General features: G+C 40.6%; 1 protein-coding gene across 2 annotated transcripts in view; it reads right to left on the bottom strand.

Annotated features, from left to right (window-relative positions):
- Positions 1-19,495, bottom strand: part of FILIP1 (filamin A interacting protein 1) — a gene marked incomplete at both ends in the record, with an annotated part of 59,756 nt that overhangs the window by 36,712 nt on the left and 3,549 nt on the right. For both annotated transcript variants that reach the window (XM_080616339.1, XM_080616338.1), the window contains 2 exons: positions 4,062-4,240; positions 6,212-6,385. In XM_080616339.1, coding sequence (XP_080472465.1) covers positions 4,062-4,240; positions 6,212-6,385 — 353 coding nt within the window. The remainder of the gene's footprint in view (positions 1-4,061; positions 4,241-6,211; positions 6,386-19,495) is intronic.

Genomic DNA, 19,495 nt, shown 5'->3' with positions numbered 1-19,495 from the left:
CTTCACTGAATAAGGTCTTGCAATAAGATGTGACTAAACATAATATCAACGCTTTCAGAAAATACTTACATTAGATACTAGGTGTGTATTTACTGATACTTTTTGTGGTGGGGTAAACAAGCCTCAGCAGTCCCAGGGATTGTGCTGGAAATGATCAAATAACTCACGAAGCAGTTGCACAAATCTCCCTTAGCGAGCTCCATCAAAGCCTTTCTGGCACATCGCACCCTCTGTTCAGCAAACCACGTCCCATGCATATGAAAGAAACTCCCTCCTCCCCCCATTTTTGAAGGCTTTCAGGCTATTTCTGCCCTCTGTCCTGCAGGACTGGCTCAGTGGTTCTCCCCACAAGGCTGTTTCTGAACCATTAAAATCAATGGGAGCTTTCCAGTGCTTTTAATAGCAGCAAAATGTGCTGTCAACAAACAGGATTAAAAGAAGAGTACAAGACAATTTTTTCAGAGATTAACACCTCTAAAAATGTCAGGATTTTAAGCCTCATCTCCTAGGTCAATTAAGAGACTGAAGCAGTGCAGAGATTACACAGAGCTCTCCCCTTTGCCACCAGAAGAAAAAGTCCACCTAATCAAATAAAAAAGTTTGTGCTTGACTCTAAAGATCAGTTTCCAGTGCAACTCCAGTCAGACCCTCATTCTCCATCTGCCGGACCAGAGACTCCTCACCCCACCATCTGCCACCAACAGTCTCTGAAGGGGGCCAGGGGCCTTCAGCTCTTCTCCTTGTTTCTCAGCCTTGTCAGGAGGCTCCAGAAAGATGACTGCTTTTGCATTTCCAGGGTAGGAGATGCCCAAGGAAAACTTAATGTTACAGGAACAGCAGCTGAGACAGGCAAGTGTGGAATATGGGAATGTTGGTCAAAAGATAAAAATAGAAAATGTCCCTAACTTTCAAAACATTCCCATTTTTAGATATTATTACAACATACCATATGGAATTTTGCACAGCCACCATGTCTGTAGAAGCACCTTCCATTAAAAGTACCAGATTTCTTTCATCTCCGTCTGGCAAACAGTTGTCGTTACTCTCTTCCTGTAACACGCCAACCTTTTCCACAACCTTTCTGCAGCTTAGTTGCACCTGGTGTTGCAGAACCAATGCCAACAGCCAGTTTTCTCCATTTACCCCTCCTAGGTGCCTACATTTTGAACATCCTGTATACAATTTTATCTTTTTTTCATGCATGATTATTCTTGACAAATCATGTTTTCCCATTAATTCCTTCCTGTGCAAGGCTGACCTAATAACTGCTCCTTCACAAGGACTGTTTGCTTTCATATCATGTTGTTGTGGATGGATTAGAGACAACATATGAAAGTGAATGTAAAAAAACAATATTCAAAAGTAAATACATTAAGAGAGTGCTAGAAATACATTAGAACTGACGCACATTTCTGCTCTTAAAGAATTTCTTTTTTTATCTTGTTGAGACTTTCACAGAGCAGCAAAAGCAAATGTGGCCTGTAAAAGTTGGTGTGGACAACAGCGATCAGGAAAGATGGGTAAAATACTGTGAGGAAAGAAATTACATTAATTACTTAAGTCCAGGAGAGAAATTATTCCTGCTCTCCTTATACCAGACTGCTATGAGATGGCTGTCCCATAGGACTGTTCTTCCTCCGGCTCACCCTGTCTCATTGACATTATAACTGCGAGCGCAGAAGAGGGGCTGATGGGCAAAGTTCACCTTGGTGTCTCTTTTTTTTTCATGGAGACTACTTGTCTGTTCAGCTCTTAACAAAATAAGCCCCAAGCCTCAAAGCACCACAGTAAAATAGATTATTTATAGTGGTACTTATAAAACAAGAATGCTTATGCAGGATCCTTGAGAAATGCCTTTGGGCAGGTCACTTCTCTGTCCTAATATGCAGATTAAGTGAACATTGGAGGGGGTTTTTTTGTATGTTTTAATCTACTGTAAATTAATCTTTCCAGTACAAACTCCTTCTTTTTGACAAAAATCTGTTGCTGATTACCACTGCAGGGCTTTCCTGAGAAGTCATCCCATCACCTTCTCTTTTGCCATTAATATAGCTTTCAAGCAATACTACTTCCACTTTTTAATACCTACAAAGATGTGGGTGCAGCCTCAGTTTCATGTGCACTCAGCAAAGAAAGATGAGGCATTGAGATCATTTAAGACTATACACTAATGTGTGGTTTCCAGACCATCCTGACTTTGCTAATCTGTTTTACCAGTGCTGTGGGAGGAGGACCTTGAAGAGTGACAGACATGCATGAGTGGTTTTCTATGTTTGCCTACATGCCATGTTCTTCCTGCTTGGCCACTACTAAACTTGAAATGAATTTTCTAATTAGTGCCTTAGACAAACAGAGTGGATTAAATAGCAAACATCAGGTTTCTTGTGTCACTCAACATAAATCCAAAGGGCTTCAGAACTGCAACTCTTCCCCTGCAGCCACCAGTACAGAGGCACTGGCAACTAAAGCCGGGGGATTTAGTTGCTCTGAAAGATCTGCTTTCAATAGAAGTTCAAATTCAAATACTTCTTTTTTTTATTGCTGTTTTTCCAAAACTTATAGAATGAAGAAAACCTGAAGTTTAAAAGGAACAAAAGAGCAGGAAGAGTATCAGAAAATGCCCACAGAAATGGGACTTGATATTTCAGTGGTAGTAATGTGAGACAAAAAGCTTTTCAATCAATTCATTGAAGGAAGTCTGTTCCAAACAGGTCATAATCTGAGGCTACATAGCAGCCTTCATGAATTGAGCTGGAATAACAAGAAGGCAATAATCGCCAAATTAAAGTGAATATAAAATATAAAGACAAATGTAAATGGTATTTTAATACCACTTTTACTTTTGTAGCATTTTAGTTGCCTGAATGTCCACACATACACGGATATTCTGCACAGATAAAAAATTACATCTATGAGAATCAGATGTGAAATTTCTCCTTGGAAATAGAACAATTTTTTTTTTTTTTTTTTTCTGCTAAAAGATTCAAATTGCTAAGATCCAGAAACAATTTTGTCCTTTAAAGTTTTCCAATCAACCCAGGAAAACAGAGAGACAGAAAACCAGCAGCTATTAAACCAAGAAATACGGTCACTGTAGCTCATGTGCTACCTACTCAAAGCTGGCACTGAACTGCGCTCAGGAAATACACTAAACAATTTAGCTCCTGGCTTTTTGCAAATGCCCGCCACCACCAGACTGTGGTTTCCTCAAAAGCATTTCTTCTTTGAACTTGCCTTACGTATTTTTCTCAGAGCTTTTTTTAAAAAGTTGTGGATTGATTTCAAGCAGTTTGGTATGAGCATGAAAATTCCACATTGAAAAACTGAGGCTGTTAGCAAGGGCTCATTCTTCACCTACGGTAGGTGCTTTTTGTTTTCTTAGAGCCTCAGGGAACAAATTACTCCCACAAGGAGGACAAACACTGGAAGAAAAAAACCTGGAGCATATAAGCCCATGAGATAAACACTGCAGATAGTCCATTGCAGGCTGGGCATGTTTTATGAAATATAAAAATAATTTCTTCCAGGGGAACACAGAACTTGCCTGAGGCATGTGACTGCAAAAATATGAAAAATAATGCAAATGGCCTCCGACTTTGCAAGCCTAAATATGAAGGGCATGGCAAAATCCCTTCCACTTGTGTGCCAGTATCCTAATGTGTGTTGTGGTTTTCCTTACTCTGTCCTCCTGCTGTGACAAACAGTGCCCCATCCTTCATGAAATGCAGCACTTAGCTAAGCATGCCAGCCTCAAACGTAGCCAACATAAATAACATCTGATCAAAAGCTACCCGAAGGTGAACCCAAAATGGGCATGAGTAATTCAAAACAAATTTGTTTCTTAATTCAAGCGCACACTATACGAACACTTGATGGTATTCCTCCAGCTCTAGATTTGCACAGTAATGTACTTACTAGTAACATGAGTGGACCAACATTTACATATGGTTTACACATGAGTTTAGTGTCATTTAAACACAGAAAATATCAGACCATGTAAGTGCTGAACTAACAAGCTCTGGAATACCGGGGATACTCTTTGCACCGTCTTGGATACTCACCTCTCCCGCTCTTGTTCCAAGAGGTTGGTAAAGTCATCACTCTTGTTCATGTAATCTGTATGTTTATGTTTCTCATTTTCTAGCTCATAAACTGTGCGGCGATGGCACTTCTCTGCCAACAGGAGTTGTTCCAGCATGCGCCGATATGTCTCTCTCTGCTTTTCTTCAAGTCTGTCCAGCTGGATGTAGGAAAGGAGAATATACTGCTTTAAAGGTCTCCTTGCTTACTTCATCTGATTTATTAACCAACAATGTTGTGTTTGGTAAATGCAAGTCCCATAATTTTATGTTTTGGGCTTTACATAAAGCAGCGACTAGAAGTAAGAGTAACTGTCCTGTAAAAGTAGTGATTTCTTTGGACAGCATGTGTGCAATGAACATTTGCACAGTTCTCAGATACACAAAGGATAGAACTTCATCTAGTTTTAGGGTAAACAAATAATATTGTTCCAGTGCAGAGTTTCCTCTCTGGCAAAGTGCTGTGCACGCTTTCCTCATTTCACACAGAAAAAGCTATAGCAAATACCAGGGCAGAGCCTGAGTTCATGTACCCAGATGAGGACTAGACACCTACATGTGGAGTATAAGGTATATGCTCAAGACTGAAATTTGAGTTACGCATCTTCAATGTACTTGTAGGACTGCTGAGATACAAAGTCTTAATTTAGATTCAGTATAGATTCAGTTTTTATATTACCAAATACAATTCATTGTAAGCCTTAGAGTTTTCCCCAGAGCCTGTTTTTGACAGAAATTTCTCCAGGGAGGTGTGTCTAAGAAGTTGCCAGGGCACTGCAAAGCCACTATGGCTGGCTATTCATGTTGCTTCTTTCACTGTTTATTGGGAGCAGATGACAAATTCCATTCTCCGTGCGGAAGCAGCCTTCAGCCCTGGCACTTCTCTGCTTGCCTGCCCTCTCCGCTGCCACACCCAGCCCTTACCCTGCGAGAGCTGCTTCTTCCTTAGCCGCAGCTGCGCTGTGCAGTTGCTGTTTCACAGTGTGTCTCTGCAAACTGAGGGAGATAAGAACTGGAGGGCCGCGGTGACGTGCCCTCCAGAAGCTGACTATGGCTAAGTCAAACCAGCATTGCATTTTATAAAGGAGCCAGGCTGGGTTCAACCTTGAACTACTCTGAGAACAGATCTTTTGCACTGATGAAATTTTATCATCATCCATCCTATTTTAGCTCAAACATAACCCCAGTGGACCTACACATGACAAAAGTTTTCCACTGAGGTTCCTGTCAAATTATCAGCTTCCTTAGACAGAACACTGCTAAGCTCTTTTAATCTTGCTCAACAGTATTTCATGCATGCTCCAAAATGCTAATGTTTGCTTTCCTTGTTTACTACCATCACCAAAATTGCAGAAGACACTTCAATGAGAATACACAGTATAAAGATATCCTATGGTAGATGCAATTCATGGTGAAAAAATTGAATGTTCTAATAGGAGGAACTATGAAGATTTAGGTAGGCACTACAGTATATTATACTGTATGTTATTGTATGCTCTTTCTCCAAGCCCTGGACTGTTATTAATCTATAAACATGAGCAGTGGCTGCTTATTTTGGCACTCATGCTGGCCTCAGACATTCCCAGGTCTATCCTACATTCATTTACTACTTAGATTTTGAAGCAAGGAATCAAGTCCTACAGTTCTCCTTTAGAGGATGAACTGATTTTGCAGTATTAGAGCTTAAGTAAGTGACATAAAAGGATCACAGATTTATGATCCCATAAATATGGTCAATCTCTGCTAGCTACCCACATGATAGTTATCTAGTATGCCAAGAAAATCAACGACTGCTTACCAGTGCTGTGAGCAGTAGAGGTTAGAGCCTATAATTGAAGGAATTTAAAAAACAGAAATGTAATACTTGCAGATTTTGTTCTTGCTTAACAGCAGCAGCCCTAAGAAGCATACAAGCTCTTTATTTTCTGTCATCAAACCCAGTGACTTTGCTTCCAATTTATGCTGCAGTTGAGTGAACATGAATATTCAATTTTCCTCTGATTTCTCGTCATTCGTACAAATGCTGTCTTATCCTCATGCATGCTTTGCACAAATCCAAAAGATGTGAAGTCTCACTTCCAGTTAGGATTCCTTCTGCACAGGCATAATGACAAAAATCAAGAAGTTATTACCTCTGAAATTGGTTTCTCATAGACATCTTCCCCTATGGACTTTTCTTGGGCAAGGATGGCATCCCTGTGTAGCACTCGGAGCACATTCTCTGGAGCTGCAGATCCATAATGAGCCTCTAAAACTTCAGGTTTGGTTTTCTCTGTCTTCAGCATGTGGATCACATCCTCCCTTGCCTGTAACATTGCAAATCACTACCATAAGCCGACCTATTAACCAACAGTGAAAACAGGGGCATTTCATATGTACAGACTGCACTCACAATAATAAAATAAATTAGAAAAATGCCAGGCTGCCAATGCTAATATGAAGACTTTGGGAGACATCACAGTAAACGTGTCCTGTGCAATCCCAGTGTCATCCTTGTAGGCATAAATTATTCTATTCCTGCCTGCTGTTACATTTGAATGCTATAAATTTTTATATGGGTTGCAACTATATCCAGGGAACATCCTTACTCTTCATATATTTCATCTTATTCATCTCCTGTGCTGTCCCCTGACTGGGGTAAGGAGATGAGTAGAACAAGCAGCACAAGTGAGCTGAATAAATATTTCTTAGACAGCCTCTAATCAAGTATTTCCTAGCCATTTCCTACCTGACTTTGTGACTAAAGTCTCTTCAAGTAACTTTTAAAATGAGGTTTTCTAACTTGTTTGTTTAAAGAAAACCCTAGAAAGGTTGCAGACCCCGGCTAACCAGGATAACTGGCAGCAGACCCAAATAGGCTGAGCAAACCTTTCCAGGAGCATAGGACGGCTGCTGACACTGAAGCAGGGGGCATACTTGGGAGCAGTGGTGCTCCTGTGACTGAGCAGAGTGCAGCTCCTAGCTCCTGGTCCCTGTCCTGGGTGAGAGCCCCCAGTTTCAGGCAGCATGGTCAGGCATCCAAGCATGATGAGACTGCTCTGCAAGGCCACCTGGCTATGAATAAGGGGCATTTTAGGGCTGTGCTGTGGACAAACATTTAATCCAGAGCTCTGTTTCTGATGACACTTGCCAACATCTGTTAAGGCATCCATAAAATGGGGGCAGGGCACTTGCTTGTCCTTCAAGGCAGTTTACAAGGCCAGGATCCAGGGAGGGGCTGTAAAAGGTACAAGTTTTCAGTGGGCACAGAGTTGCTCCGAGGTTTCCCTGGAAGGCATCTCTCTTACAAGCCCAAAGGGATGAGGGACAGAGAAGTACAGACAACAATTTTTCTCTTGCCTGCCCTTTTGACACTCAACCCATGTGAGCTTGGGAAGCAAATTAAGATCTAAGGAAGTTTTTAATGAATATTTTAACCAAAATCCCTTACATACAGTACCCCTATGTAAACAATAACTGTTTAGGATTTATGAACTGACCAATGCTTCATATGCCACCATAATGTTCATAATGGCACTCTGTATTATACATGTAGTAAATCTTAAATCTTTACCCAGTACCACAGAGGCATTGCAGCTCTACAAAATCATCTGCTTTTAAAATGAGCAAGTAAATAATTTCAGCAAATAGCAAAATATATATATATTTTTTAATAAAATAAAGCAACATGCAAATAAAAAATATGAACTTGAGACAAAGATCATGACATCCAGTTGAGAACTAGCCCTATTATAAAAAGCCAGCTGCAGGGGCTTACTCTGCACAACATTTTGCAGCCTTAAATAAAAGCTTTGTGCATGTGTGCAAGATGCAAAATACTTGCTGGAATGATATTAATGTTGTTTCAACATGAGCGTGGGAAAGGTGCATCACTCATGCATGTCAAAACTACAAGTGAATTATGTGAGATAGTCCCGAAGAGTGCCAAAAGAGCATGTACACCTCACTACATCATGTCCTGGGAATACGCCACTCTCAGTATAGAAATAGTGTTATTTTAGGAAAGTTTTAAAGAGGTTCAGGAATATACAATTTTTTACATCCCTGTAAAAATAACAGTTAATATAGTGTCTTTGTTACTATGAGGCTAATGCTTCTATATTGAAGAAAAAGCCCTTAAAAAGCCTAACAGGATAGTATGGGAGTTTGGGGAGAATTTATAAATACCCAGATTTTATGACACATTTTCTTAAGTCCTTTTAGGAACAGACAGTTTTGGGGCCATATCTGCATCCTGCCCCAATGAATGAATTTGGTGTCCCACTGTGTACCTCAAAGGAGTACACAAAGGAGCACCATGTGCAAAGGAGCACCGAAAAACAGTAGGATGAGGGGGCAGCCACCTTCTACCTTCTGCACCAAGGGCCACAACCAAGCCTTCTGAAACCTTGATTTGTTTTGGTCCTTAGCGCTGAAAGCTCCTGGCTTTCAGACAGGCACACCTTGGACCCTAGGCTATCTGGGAGGGGAGGATGAGTTCAGTCTCTCCTGTCAAAGCTGGGCCTGTCAGGCCTCAGATGGCATAATTAAACATTGACAGGGCCAGGCAGAGACAGCAGAGACAGCTGTGGCTGAGTGATGTAACACCATGGCTCAAGAGAGTAAAAGACCTGGACTCTCATCCCTGCAATGGTTATTTAATACAGTAATAGCTGACAGAGGAACCAAACACGTCGCCTCCCAGTGAGCGCCCCAACCCCTGTTCAGTTGTGCACTGCCATGCATACTTCTAGCCTTTTAGTCTTTAATAATTGCTGATTAAAATGTAGCAACTTTAGCAGGAGAGAATGAGAGTCCCTGAAACAGCTTATAACTTGTCAGCTAAGAAAGGTTTCTGGAATGCAGGTTTGAGTCCCCCAGAAAGCAGCGGTAGTTGAGCCAGGGGAGTGAGTGATGCTGAAAGCAGGAACTGGCACCCCAAGCAGTAAAAAATGTGCCCAGTTCAGTTCAGAGCTTTGAAGGAAACTCTATTCATTGCTTCATCTTTAAAAGGAAGCAGTGACACAGGTGACTCCAGCGGACAGGGCAGGGCTGTCAGCCCTGAAAACCCCTCACTGCAGCCGCAGGGGAGGGTACCCAGCCCAGGGACAGGCTGGGTGGCACCATCCCCAGAGCACAGGCAGATCCCCACTCACATGCACCTTCTTGGGCACCCCCACGCCCTGCAGGCACTTGGGATCTGGATCATGTTAGCATGGCAAGGTGCCTTCTGCCTTTTCTTGGCCTGACCATGGCTCCTATCATTACGTTTACAAGGGTGTCAGCTAATTCACCAAGTACTCTTGTTTCAATGGATTTATGATAACAGTTTGTGAAAGGCAAACTAACAAACAGACACTCAGGTTGCTAGGAAGCATTGGAGCAAAAAGAGGGCCTCACACTAATAATAAACTGGAGACAAATTTCCTTTTATTGGTCAGCAACAAGCCCCAGCATAGGAAGATTCTGAAGCGCAGCCAGCCTAGGTCAGAGAGGGGCCCAGGCAACATCCTGAACTCCCATTAGCCTCGGGATTTGAAAACTCCAGTTAACCTCTCTGGAACTCTTCAGGATAATACAGAGGGAAGGAGCTGAAACAGCAGGCCTGTATAACTTGTGCTTTTATATTTTCTCCAAATGATTAATTTTCCACTTCAACAACTAGAAGAGAACTCATGTTGAAATGTTCTCCTTCAACGTAGGGTTAACAACTATCACTATATTAAACTGTGGGATACAGACCATTGTCAGAAAACAAATCAGAATAATCCTGTAGAGGAACACTTGGGCTACTTAAACACACATATCTTGAAAGAGATACGAGAGCCTCAAAGTGAGAGATCCTAGCTAAGAAGAGGGAACCATACTGGCAAGCTGTTTCTAGTGATAGACACTATTGTAGATGCCTCCCTTGTCTCAAAACACAATGTTTTTTGGCATAAATCATAAGCTAGGAGACAAACACAAGGAAGAGATTTCAAATTGGAAGTAAACTTGTACATAAATCCCAGAACAAAGTTGTTAGCCGTTCTGGTAGAGGGAACATGGTGTTTGGCACAGGAAAGCCATCTCTCAAGTCCTTTTTGTCTTGTTTTGGTGATGCTCTGATGAGGGAGAGTATTCAAGCATGAGAAGACCACATATTGCAACAGCTTGTAACACAATTAAACTTATTTGCGTAAGTCCAAAAGACTGCAATTAGTCAGAGAAGCTCTTTAAAGTCAAGATACAGAATTTAGTAAATACATATATTTATGTCTATTGTTTTTTAATTACTTAAATTGTCCTACAGAAGACTTCAAGCTAACTCTCTATACTGTGTAGATTGTGGATTCTTGAAAATAAACATACTTTTCTGTGAATAAAGTGTCCCCAACTAGTTGATTCTGTAAACAGTAGGAGCCAGGACAACAGATTAGTGAAGAGGACACACTATCTCCTAGTAATACTCTCAAGGCAAGAAACAGAGAAGGGCACATATGTTGGGAGGTATTTTTCACACTCATATTCTCCAGGAGCTAAACCTGTTTAGAGACTCCCTGTTCATCAATCTCACAGAACCATAGAACAGCTTAGGTTGGAAGAGACCTCAGAAGATCATCTGGTCCAACCTGTCATGGGAAAGGGATCCTAGATGAGATCATCTAGCACCATGTCCAATTGCATCTTGAAAACTTCAAATGATGGGGACTCTACCACATCCATGGGGAAGGTTGTTGCAGTGATTGTTCTCACTGTAAAAAAATTCTTTCTTTTTTTACGAGAAACCTCTCTCAGTGTGACCTATAGCCATTGCCCTTGTCTTCTCCGTGATGCCCCTTGTGGAGAGAGAACCTCTGTCCTTTGTAGCTGCCCTTTAAGTACCAATAAGATGCCTCCCAAACTTTCTCTTTTCCAGGGAGAAAAGACCTAATTCCTTCAGTCTTTCCTCATGAGATAGGTTCTGCAGCCTTTTGATCATCTTCATGTCCTTCCTTTGGACCTTCTCCAGCTTGTCTGCATCTCTCTTGAATTGTGGGGAATAGAAGTGGACACTGTACTCACTTAACTCCTTCAGCTCTCCCTGCTAATAGAAGAACTGCAAAGTTGAACTATATCTGAGCCTTGCTTTGTACTTACTGGAGGTGCCAAAATCTAAAGGCTGATGACCTCAGATCTTGAGTATGTCTATGGAGGGACTGAAGTGCTGTGGAGCACTGCAGCCCCACACATCTTTGCCCACTCTTCTTTTCCTCCTTTCTACTACTTACTGATTAGTGCGCTTTTTTAAGATGCTGGGGTCTATGTTTCTACCTGTGAAATATGAGATGATGCTCCCCTTCCCTCAGGAAAGCATGCTAGCTGCCAGGCTGGAAGGCTGATGTGAGTCCACTCTTTGCAGCACTACCCTGAAACACTTTCTGGAAGAATAAAAGAGAAAGGTTTTCTTTTCCTCACTGGCTTGAGCAGAACAGGGGTCTGAGTTCCAAATCTTGCTTTACTATGTGCCTAGTAAAATATTTAAATTATATAGAAAGGATGTAAAGAGGTCCTTGCATAAAATTGAAACCATTTAGGAAACAATAGCATGACTCTGCTGCTTGTAAAAGGGGACTGGCAGCCTAGCAACCAAATTCTTGGTCAATGGGAAGAGTGTTACACAAGCTCGGCATTTGGACGTGCTTCCTCCTCGTGCCCTGCCCTGCCAATTTACTACAGCCTTCTCTCCCCATTCCCACAGTCTTTGGCCTCTCCCATGAGACTGCTAGCAAAATTCAGCAGCCACTAAACAGGAGATTTTTGCCACAGGCAATTTGTCACCTGGGAAATGAGACTGAGCTGATCAAACTCGTTTCATATAAGGCATCTAGTAAATTGGAAAAAAATTCAGTTGTATTCAAGATGGGATGAATGGAGTCAAAGTAATCACTGTCAGCTGAGGGTAAAACCCACCTCAAGATCCTTTGCCAGCACATCTTCTATGCCATTCTGAATTTTGTTTGTAAGTCGCCTTCCCACAAATTCAGTGTGCCTCTCTCAAAATTGGCTACCAGTAATTCTTTCCTTCATAGCTTCATGTTTGGAGCCACCTACAATATATCTAACTACTTCAGAGCAATCTAAATATTTCAATAACATGATGACATTCCCCTCTATAGAAAAAGTTTTGAAAATCTGGGAGCAGGAGAGGTATTTACAAGGAATACACGTAATATTTGGAAGATCTGGTATTCCCAGCTTTTGACTATTTATTTTTCAGTTATGACACTTTGTTATGCCTGCACATAATGGAGATTTAATGTTTATGAAGTAATATTTTTCTTGCCAGTGATTAATGGCAAGAAATAACTATCAAACCACAGAGAAGAACCTTTACTTCTACTTGTGGTGTTGTTACTTGCATTGCACACAGTTCAGGTTATTTATAGTGCAACAGCTGCTCTGTACTGCATCAGAAACTAGATAATGTCACAGGTTCTCCATGTAATGTTGTGGTCTTACCAATGGCTGATTTCCTAAATTCCAGTAGACTTTACAAACATTTCACCTAGAGCTAAGAAACATCACGCTCAAGGCATCCTTCTGAGGTGGATCAGGAGCATGTTATCACACTGCATGATCCAGAAGACGCTCATGCTGTGTCACTGCAGGGCAGAAATAGACTTATTTCTGAAAATTCCCATTAGACACCTCAGAAAGTGAATATTGTGCATTCACTTAGTTCACTTTAATGAAGAAAGCCTCTTCAGGCAAGTGTACTCAAAAACCTGCATCTGCAAAACTTTCCTAACACTGATCCACTAATCCCTATTTAAACTCAGTGACTTCACGTCCTTTCTTACTTTAGGAAGGAATTCAAATAATTAAAAGGAAAGTGCACTTTCTTCATTTTGTGTCTTGATACTATGAATAGGAATAGAGAAAATAATAAAATTACCCCTGCCTACTGGAATGACACTTTTATTTAAGGCCTGATTCCTCAAACTATCCCTATATTTGAGGATTGGTTAGCAATTTATCTGCCAGCTCAGATGTACTCAGTGTACAAAGCATGCTTTGAAGCTGGGAAGTTAGATGCTCCACTGCATAAAGCATGTACAAGGCTCCTTTTTGCTAAAACCTCAAGAAATATTTTTCTCTCCTACACCAGATATCTGAAGTAGCCTTGTTTATATCACTCAGTTATTCTAGCTATGCAAAAAGCTGGCTTATGACATGTATACATAGCTTTTTTTTCAAGGAAGACAAACAGCAAAATTCTTTCTTGCATTTCATCTTAGCTTAGTTTCCTAATACGTGAAACTGTGGAGTTTACTTACATGAATTTCTTTTAGCATTTCTGGACTGAGGCATATGTACATGATTTAATTTGGAGGTAAGGAGGTGCCTTCAGCGATGAAAAGTGACCATCAGTGGGTTTGGTTTTGTTTTGTTTTATGTAAAAGTTTAGTGAAATATGTCCAGAAATGTAAGAGTTCCCTCATGACCCTGGGGAAATGAAACAGAATTGTTCTATCTTCTCCACACCGGGTAGAACTTTCTGGCCTTGTATGGAGATTTTGGAGCTATACAGTATGTTTCACTTTGTTTTGCATTATCTTACATTGATAACACAGAAAGTCCTTCTAAAATCAATACCGGAGGAAATGCACATGATAGACCAGCTCATCCACTACAAAAACTGTCTGAAGTAGCTCCAAAAGAGCTACATCAGAGGTTAGTTTGGACTTTGCTGTTTAAAAAGTCCACCCTAAAGATTGCAGAGCTGAGGAGAAGCAGCACTGAGCAATGTATTACTTCTTACAGCAAGCTTCAAAACAGATCAAATGAGCACTAGAAGACATCTGTCTGTTATTTCCTGCCCACACAGCTTTGTTCTGCTTTATTGCCAGAGAGCTCCATGGATGATGTCACTTTTTTCTGAAGAAAACAGGCCACCAGAGGCTTTCACTGACATAATTAATTATCTGTAGTCTGGGCCATAGCCAGAAAATTCCCATGGCAAGGCCCTCAAGAAGTTTTAACTCCACACTGCTTGATGTTTTCAGAATTATTAGGATCTGGGGTATCCTGTCTTGTCTTTTCACACTGAAAGAGTGCTTCGCTCAATATTATTGAACCATAGGGCAGTTACTGCAGCATACAGAATTACAGTGCCGTGATACAGTCAGCACAGAGAGACCAATACGAGGGGTCCCTGTCGGTTATACACATGAATCTTCACGTTGAGATATGTTCTGCATGGTTCAGCAATGCATCACAATGGCTAAACTCGCTGGTTTGGGTTTGCCATATCCAGTCATATGGCAAACATCTCAGCCAACATTGCAGTATAATAACAGATTGCACCTGACCTGAAGCCTGGCAGTAAGCAAAGACCACAGACTGATCCAACTAGCCAGCAGGGAGAGGAAGGAACATCTGTTAAAACACCTTCTTGGACACCTGAGCATGATGAATCATTAACAATAGTGCAGGAATGGCTGTGTTTGCAGTTCAGGGCTGCAATCATACAATCTTATGCTAACCAGTCTGGATTGAGACTTAAGAAATCCATGTTCTGTTCATGGACTTAATTCTTCTGCTTCATGCATAAAATTAACCTCATCATACTCCAGTTTCCGTTCCATAATGGAAATAATACTTCCCAGGAATGCTGTGAGATTTAATTCATAAGCATATATAAGATCTAGGTACTAATGTAATGAATATTACAAAAAATATAGCACTCTGATATCAATGCAGTTGTTCTCCTATTCATTTCCTTCCATTCATTACATTCTTTTATTTCCTCCACGTTTATGCACTTCTGTGCTATCATCCAATTTGTTGAAATCCATTGGAAACTAAAAAGTATCTTCATTACACATGTAACTCAGGTTGTCTAAATTGCTCTTTCAAAGTGCTTCATTGGCTGTCTAAGGATCTGAAGCATCTGAAATTAGAGGCTGTGACCTGAACTTCAGGGAGACACTTGAAGCTGCTGGTGTAAGCACTCCCTCTCCAAGAGGAATAAACCAGACAAGGTATTTTTTTCTGTTGTGATCTAGGTCCCTTCTGGCAGGAATGAGCATGTGTGGAGCAGGATGGAACAAGAGACAGGATGGTGCCAGTGGGGCCATAGCTGTCAGGATGGTGAAGTTCAGAGGAAATCCTTCTGCCTCCTCTGTGAAGACATGAGCATAACTCAGAGTGGGATACCAACAGACATAAGTGTGTATACATGTGTAATAAGCTGTATACACAACTTTCCCTTGTCCAAACATTTTGATGACTTCATCAAGCTGTTTTTCAGTGCTTTGTGGTACGTGGATGTGCATTCAAGTTTCTGATGACTGATGAATGGGGAAGAACAGTAGGACTGCGCTACAGCAAGCTCTCGCCAGCGTAGCAAATTATTTGAACAGAGGAGTTGTCAGAGGAAACGACGGAAGTGGCTCAGACTCTTAGAGTGAAGTGACATAGAGAGAGTGGGCAACAAAAGGTGCAAAGTGAGAGTTCCTGGCAGTGCTCATGATGCCTTCATAGCCTCCAATGTCTCTGAAATCCCCCTGATTCTCCCCTGTGTCTGTCCTTCCCCTTTCCATCCTGTACCCCACTTGGACATTCTCTCCTCTCTCCATCCTCCCATTGCATTCCCAGAAATGACTCCGAAGCCCAACAAAATGCCATTTTGCCTGAAACGCTGAGACTGCCTGAACCAATACAGAGGAAACGGGTTTTCATTATGAATCTGACCGCATCAATACATCTGTTTCTGACTTGTTTATACTTGAAAGTGACAAATGCCTGGAAGTTACCATGCAACTGTACTTGGGTTAGTCAGTTCCACTCATTTTGCTGCCATGGAAGAATTTATGCTGTTTTTTTGCAAAAGGAAAACAATCCTTTCCAGGATAAGAAAGACTTGCAACATACAAACCATTCCTGTCTTAGGAAAGGACTTCCCTTTATTCTCAGCAGTGTATCATTTTGGGTGCTGCATGTGCACAGCCCTAAGTCACTGAGCTCATTTTATTTTGGACATCATGCAAAATTGTACACTGATTTCTACAGCAACTTCATAAAGATGTGGCAAGACACAGGATGTTCAGTAGGGCCAGCACTTTTCTCTGTGAAAATGCTATATTTCTCTCATTTTAGTCAACCAATAGATGGAGCCTTTAACCCTAGAAACAAGACATTCTCAGATAGCCATGCTCTCACAGTTATTATATCAATACTTCTATTTGCTTTTATTGAAGCTCATTTTGGATGTAAAATAATCTATTATGCTCTGAAGAGCTTATCTGATCCTCAGTTGGAGAACAGGAGACACAAGCTTAATAAATATTCAACTGGGGCAGCAAAGTTAATAAAACCAGAGTCAGCTACAACTGCAGTATTAAATTAACAACTGGTGACTCAGAGTACTGGGCAGCATTATGACACATAAGACATATGCTCATTGCAAGCTTTCCCAAGAATCCCAGATATTTTAAAGCCAGAGAGTCCACGCATCTAGCATTTAGCATTACAAAAGGGTTGGCCATGTCCTCTCCTGCAGAGTGAGCTTTCTCTCAAGAAAATGAGAAAAGACACAAGCTCTCTCGTTACTGTTGCTCTGAGTACACAATTTCTACTAAGTAAATACTATTTTTTTAAAAAGAGTTGAATTACATCAGTTGATTAAATTATTTTAAAAATTTGTGAAGGAGAATCAGTTAAAGACACTGATCTCAGTGGGAATAAGACCAAAACTTGAAAGTTGATAGGAGGTAATCCTTACTGTTCTGTTTTGGACAGAAGACCAAGAATTTTGGGGAAGAAACCCAAGTTGCTCATACTCTTCCTTCCTCTCTAGACAAGATGTTCAATGGATCTGAGACATCAGCCAATTGTTCCTCTCTTTTGACCCCTCAAGCCTAAATAGCATGATAGATATAGCTCTGTTAGGTACAACTCATGCATTAACAGAGAAGAATTTTAAAATGTCTTTGTGAAAGAGGTTTTCAGCCTACAGCTGTCCAGTGACAGTGATATTTTATTGAGGATAATTACTTCGAAAAACAGAATTCTAAAGCAATTTTATTACCAAAGAGATGGTTATCATTGCTATCATTGATAGTACCTCTGCCCTTAATTTCAGAGGGATCAGGAAATTGCCTGAATAGCACAATTTAGCTACATTTCAATTATTTTTTCTTTTTCTTTTTTTTCTCTCTCATAAAACAGCAGGGCTCTGTTTTAAAATTCATGATTCTGAGGCTATCTAGACAAGCTCTGCTTACCTCCCATAGTATCTCCTGCACTTTGCATAGCAATGATTCAAATTACAGAAAAAACCCATACTATTCTGGACAAAATTCAGCTCTGGATATAAATTATTCAGTGAAAATAAAAGAGGGCATTTGTGCTCTGAAGTCTATCCTATCGTCATTTTTTTGTCCTGCAAAAGCTTGCTTCACCAGAAAAAAGCAAAAAACAAGGGTCCAGTCAGAGGGGAGAGAAAGCTTTAATTCATTGTACTGATATGCCAGACATTTTTTGGGACTTTTAGGCTCTCATTTTGATACAGTGTGGACACCACCCTTATCTTCATTGTCTTGCCTTTTCTATATCCCTTTTCCATGTCTCTATCTTGGCTTCCTTTATCCCTGTTGTATTCCCCTTTTCCTTACACTCTTCTTCTTCTGTTGCCCAACCTCTTTCTTCTCATTCCATTCTCCTTAAGTCACCTCTCTCTCCTCACATTAACCCTATCTTCTCTTTTTTCCTGTAGCTCTGTGCATGCCAAGATTTTTCTCTCAAGGAATTTGAATTTCATCTGTATGATATGCTCAGAAAATTCTAAACCATTTTAATGTAATTAACAAGTCTTTACAGTTATAAGCACTTAGCAGAGCTACTCTACATGCATTGTTCTCTGGCTTTACCAATGCTTTCCACTCTGTCTCCTCTTCAGCTTCTCAAACTGAGATTTTGCTAATGACCATCTGAAAACTCTTTCTCTTCACTCTGTTATGTACTCTTTCCTCAGGTGCCAAGGCATCTAGTCCCAACTCTCTTCTTACCTTAATATTACTATATTATAATTATACATTAATATACCCAAAAGAAACACGTTCTCTTTCCACCCACTTATCTAACAACATACAAGGCACCAGGGAGCTCTCTCCTACTGCACTGTGTGCAGTTCCAGCCACAGACATTAAGAAAGATAAACCCAGGGTGTAACTGGTGGTGATCAAAGGATGATGAAGACATGGAAAGCCTATTTTGCTAGAAGAAATTAAAAGGATGTGGCATGACTAGCACAGCACCACAAAGTCTCAGAAGGTGCAAGACTGCTGTCTACAAATATATCAGGCATTAAACAGTAGGGAGAGAAGTAGGCTTTTTGAAGCGTGATTGGTGTATAGCACAATGTCATAAAGGTTTCACTCAACATAATTACAATTGCACTAGAAATTAAAAGAGAAATTTTGCTAAATGTTAAATTTTTCAGTTCTGGAACTGCTTTCCAATAAGAGTTGCAAGGTAAACAAGCCACCTAATCTTAAAACACAGCTTGATAAATTAATGACAAAGGTTAAATGAAGTGGTTGCCTAAAGAATTTGCTGCTGGGACTTGATTTACAGCAGATCTTCTACAATTTTATGTCCAGGATTCTCAGGAATATGGTTCAGTCAATGCATCTGCAGTATGAGGAGAAAGAAAGCCTGAGTTTGGAAGTAACAGAAGAATAAGAAAAAAGGTCACAAACAGAGAAATAAAGGAGGGAGGAAAGCTAAAGAAAGAGGGAAAGTTAGATATTAAGAAAAATAATATAATAGAATGACTATAGAATAAAATGTATTAATAAAATATGTAGCTATATAAAAAGGAAAAAAAGAGGAAAGCAGAAAAATGGAAACAGTAAAGAATTTTCCTTTCCTTTATGTTTACAAAACTTAGTTTTCTGATAGAAAGACAGATGGTAAAATATTAAAATACCTTTAGAAATATTTGAGTGCAATGGGTAGTATATCACCTATATCCACGTGGATACCTTGTAATTGAGTTTGCTGAGAGAGAGGATTTCTTTCGTGGCAGGATGTACAGCCAGTTATCTAAGTGTTTCTTAAGGACTTTAAAAGAGAGAACAAAACACACAGGCCTCACTCACCTCTGCTAGCCCTCCCCTGATACACCCAGGTCAAGTGAAAGTTTTACAGCCCACCTGAAGGTGAGCTCCTCCTGGCTCTGGATGAGAGCGCTCTTTCCCCCATGATTGTCCTGTTTCAGTCACCAGCAATCATCCCCCTGTACCTGCCCTATAACAACCCCTCCTGCAGCAACCTGCAGGTTGGCAGTCAGTGGCACAAATGCAATTAAACTACTAGCCCCAGGCTGGCAGTCCTGGAAGGATCTTTTCACAAGCAACCTCATCAGAGAGACCAAATCAAACTGGACATGATAAGAAGTGTTAGCTTCA

Source organism: Psittacula echo (assembly GCF_963264785.1).
Source record: "Psittacula echo genome assembly, chromosome: 4".
NCBI lineage: Eukaryota > Metazoa > Chordata > Aves > Psittaciformes > Psittacidae > Psittacula > Psittacula echo.
Note: the sequence above shows the minus strand (reverse complement) of the source record. Positions and strands in the feature narration are given on the sequence as shown.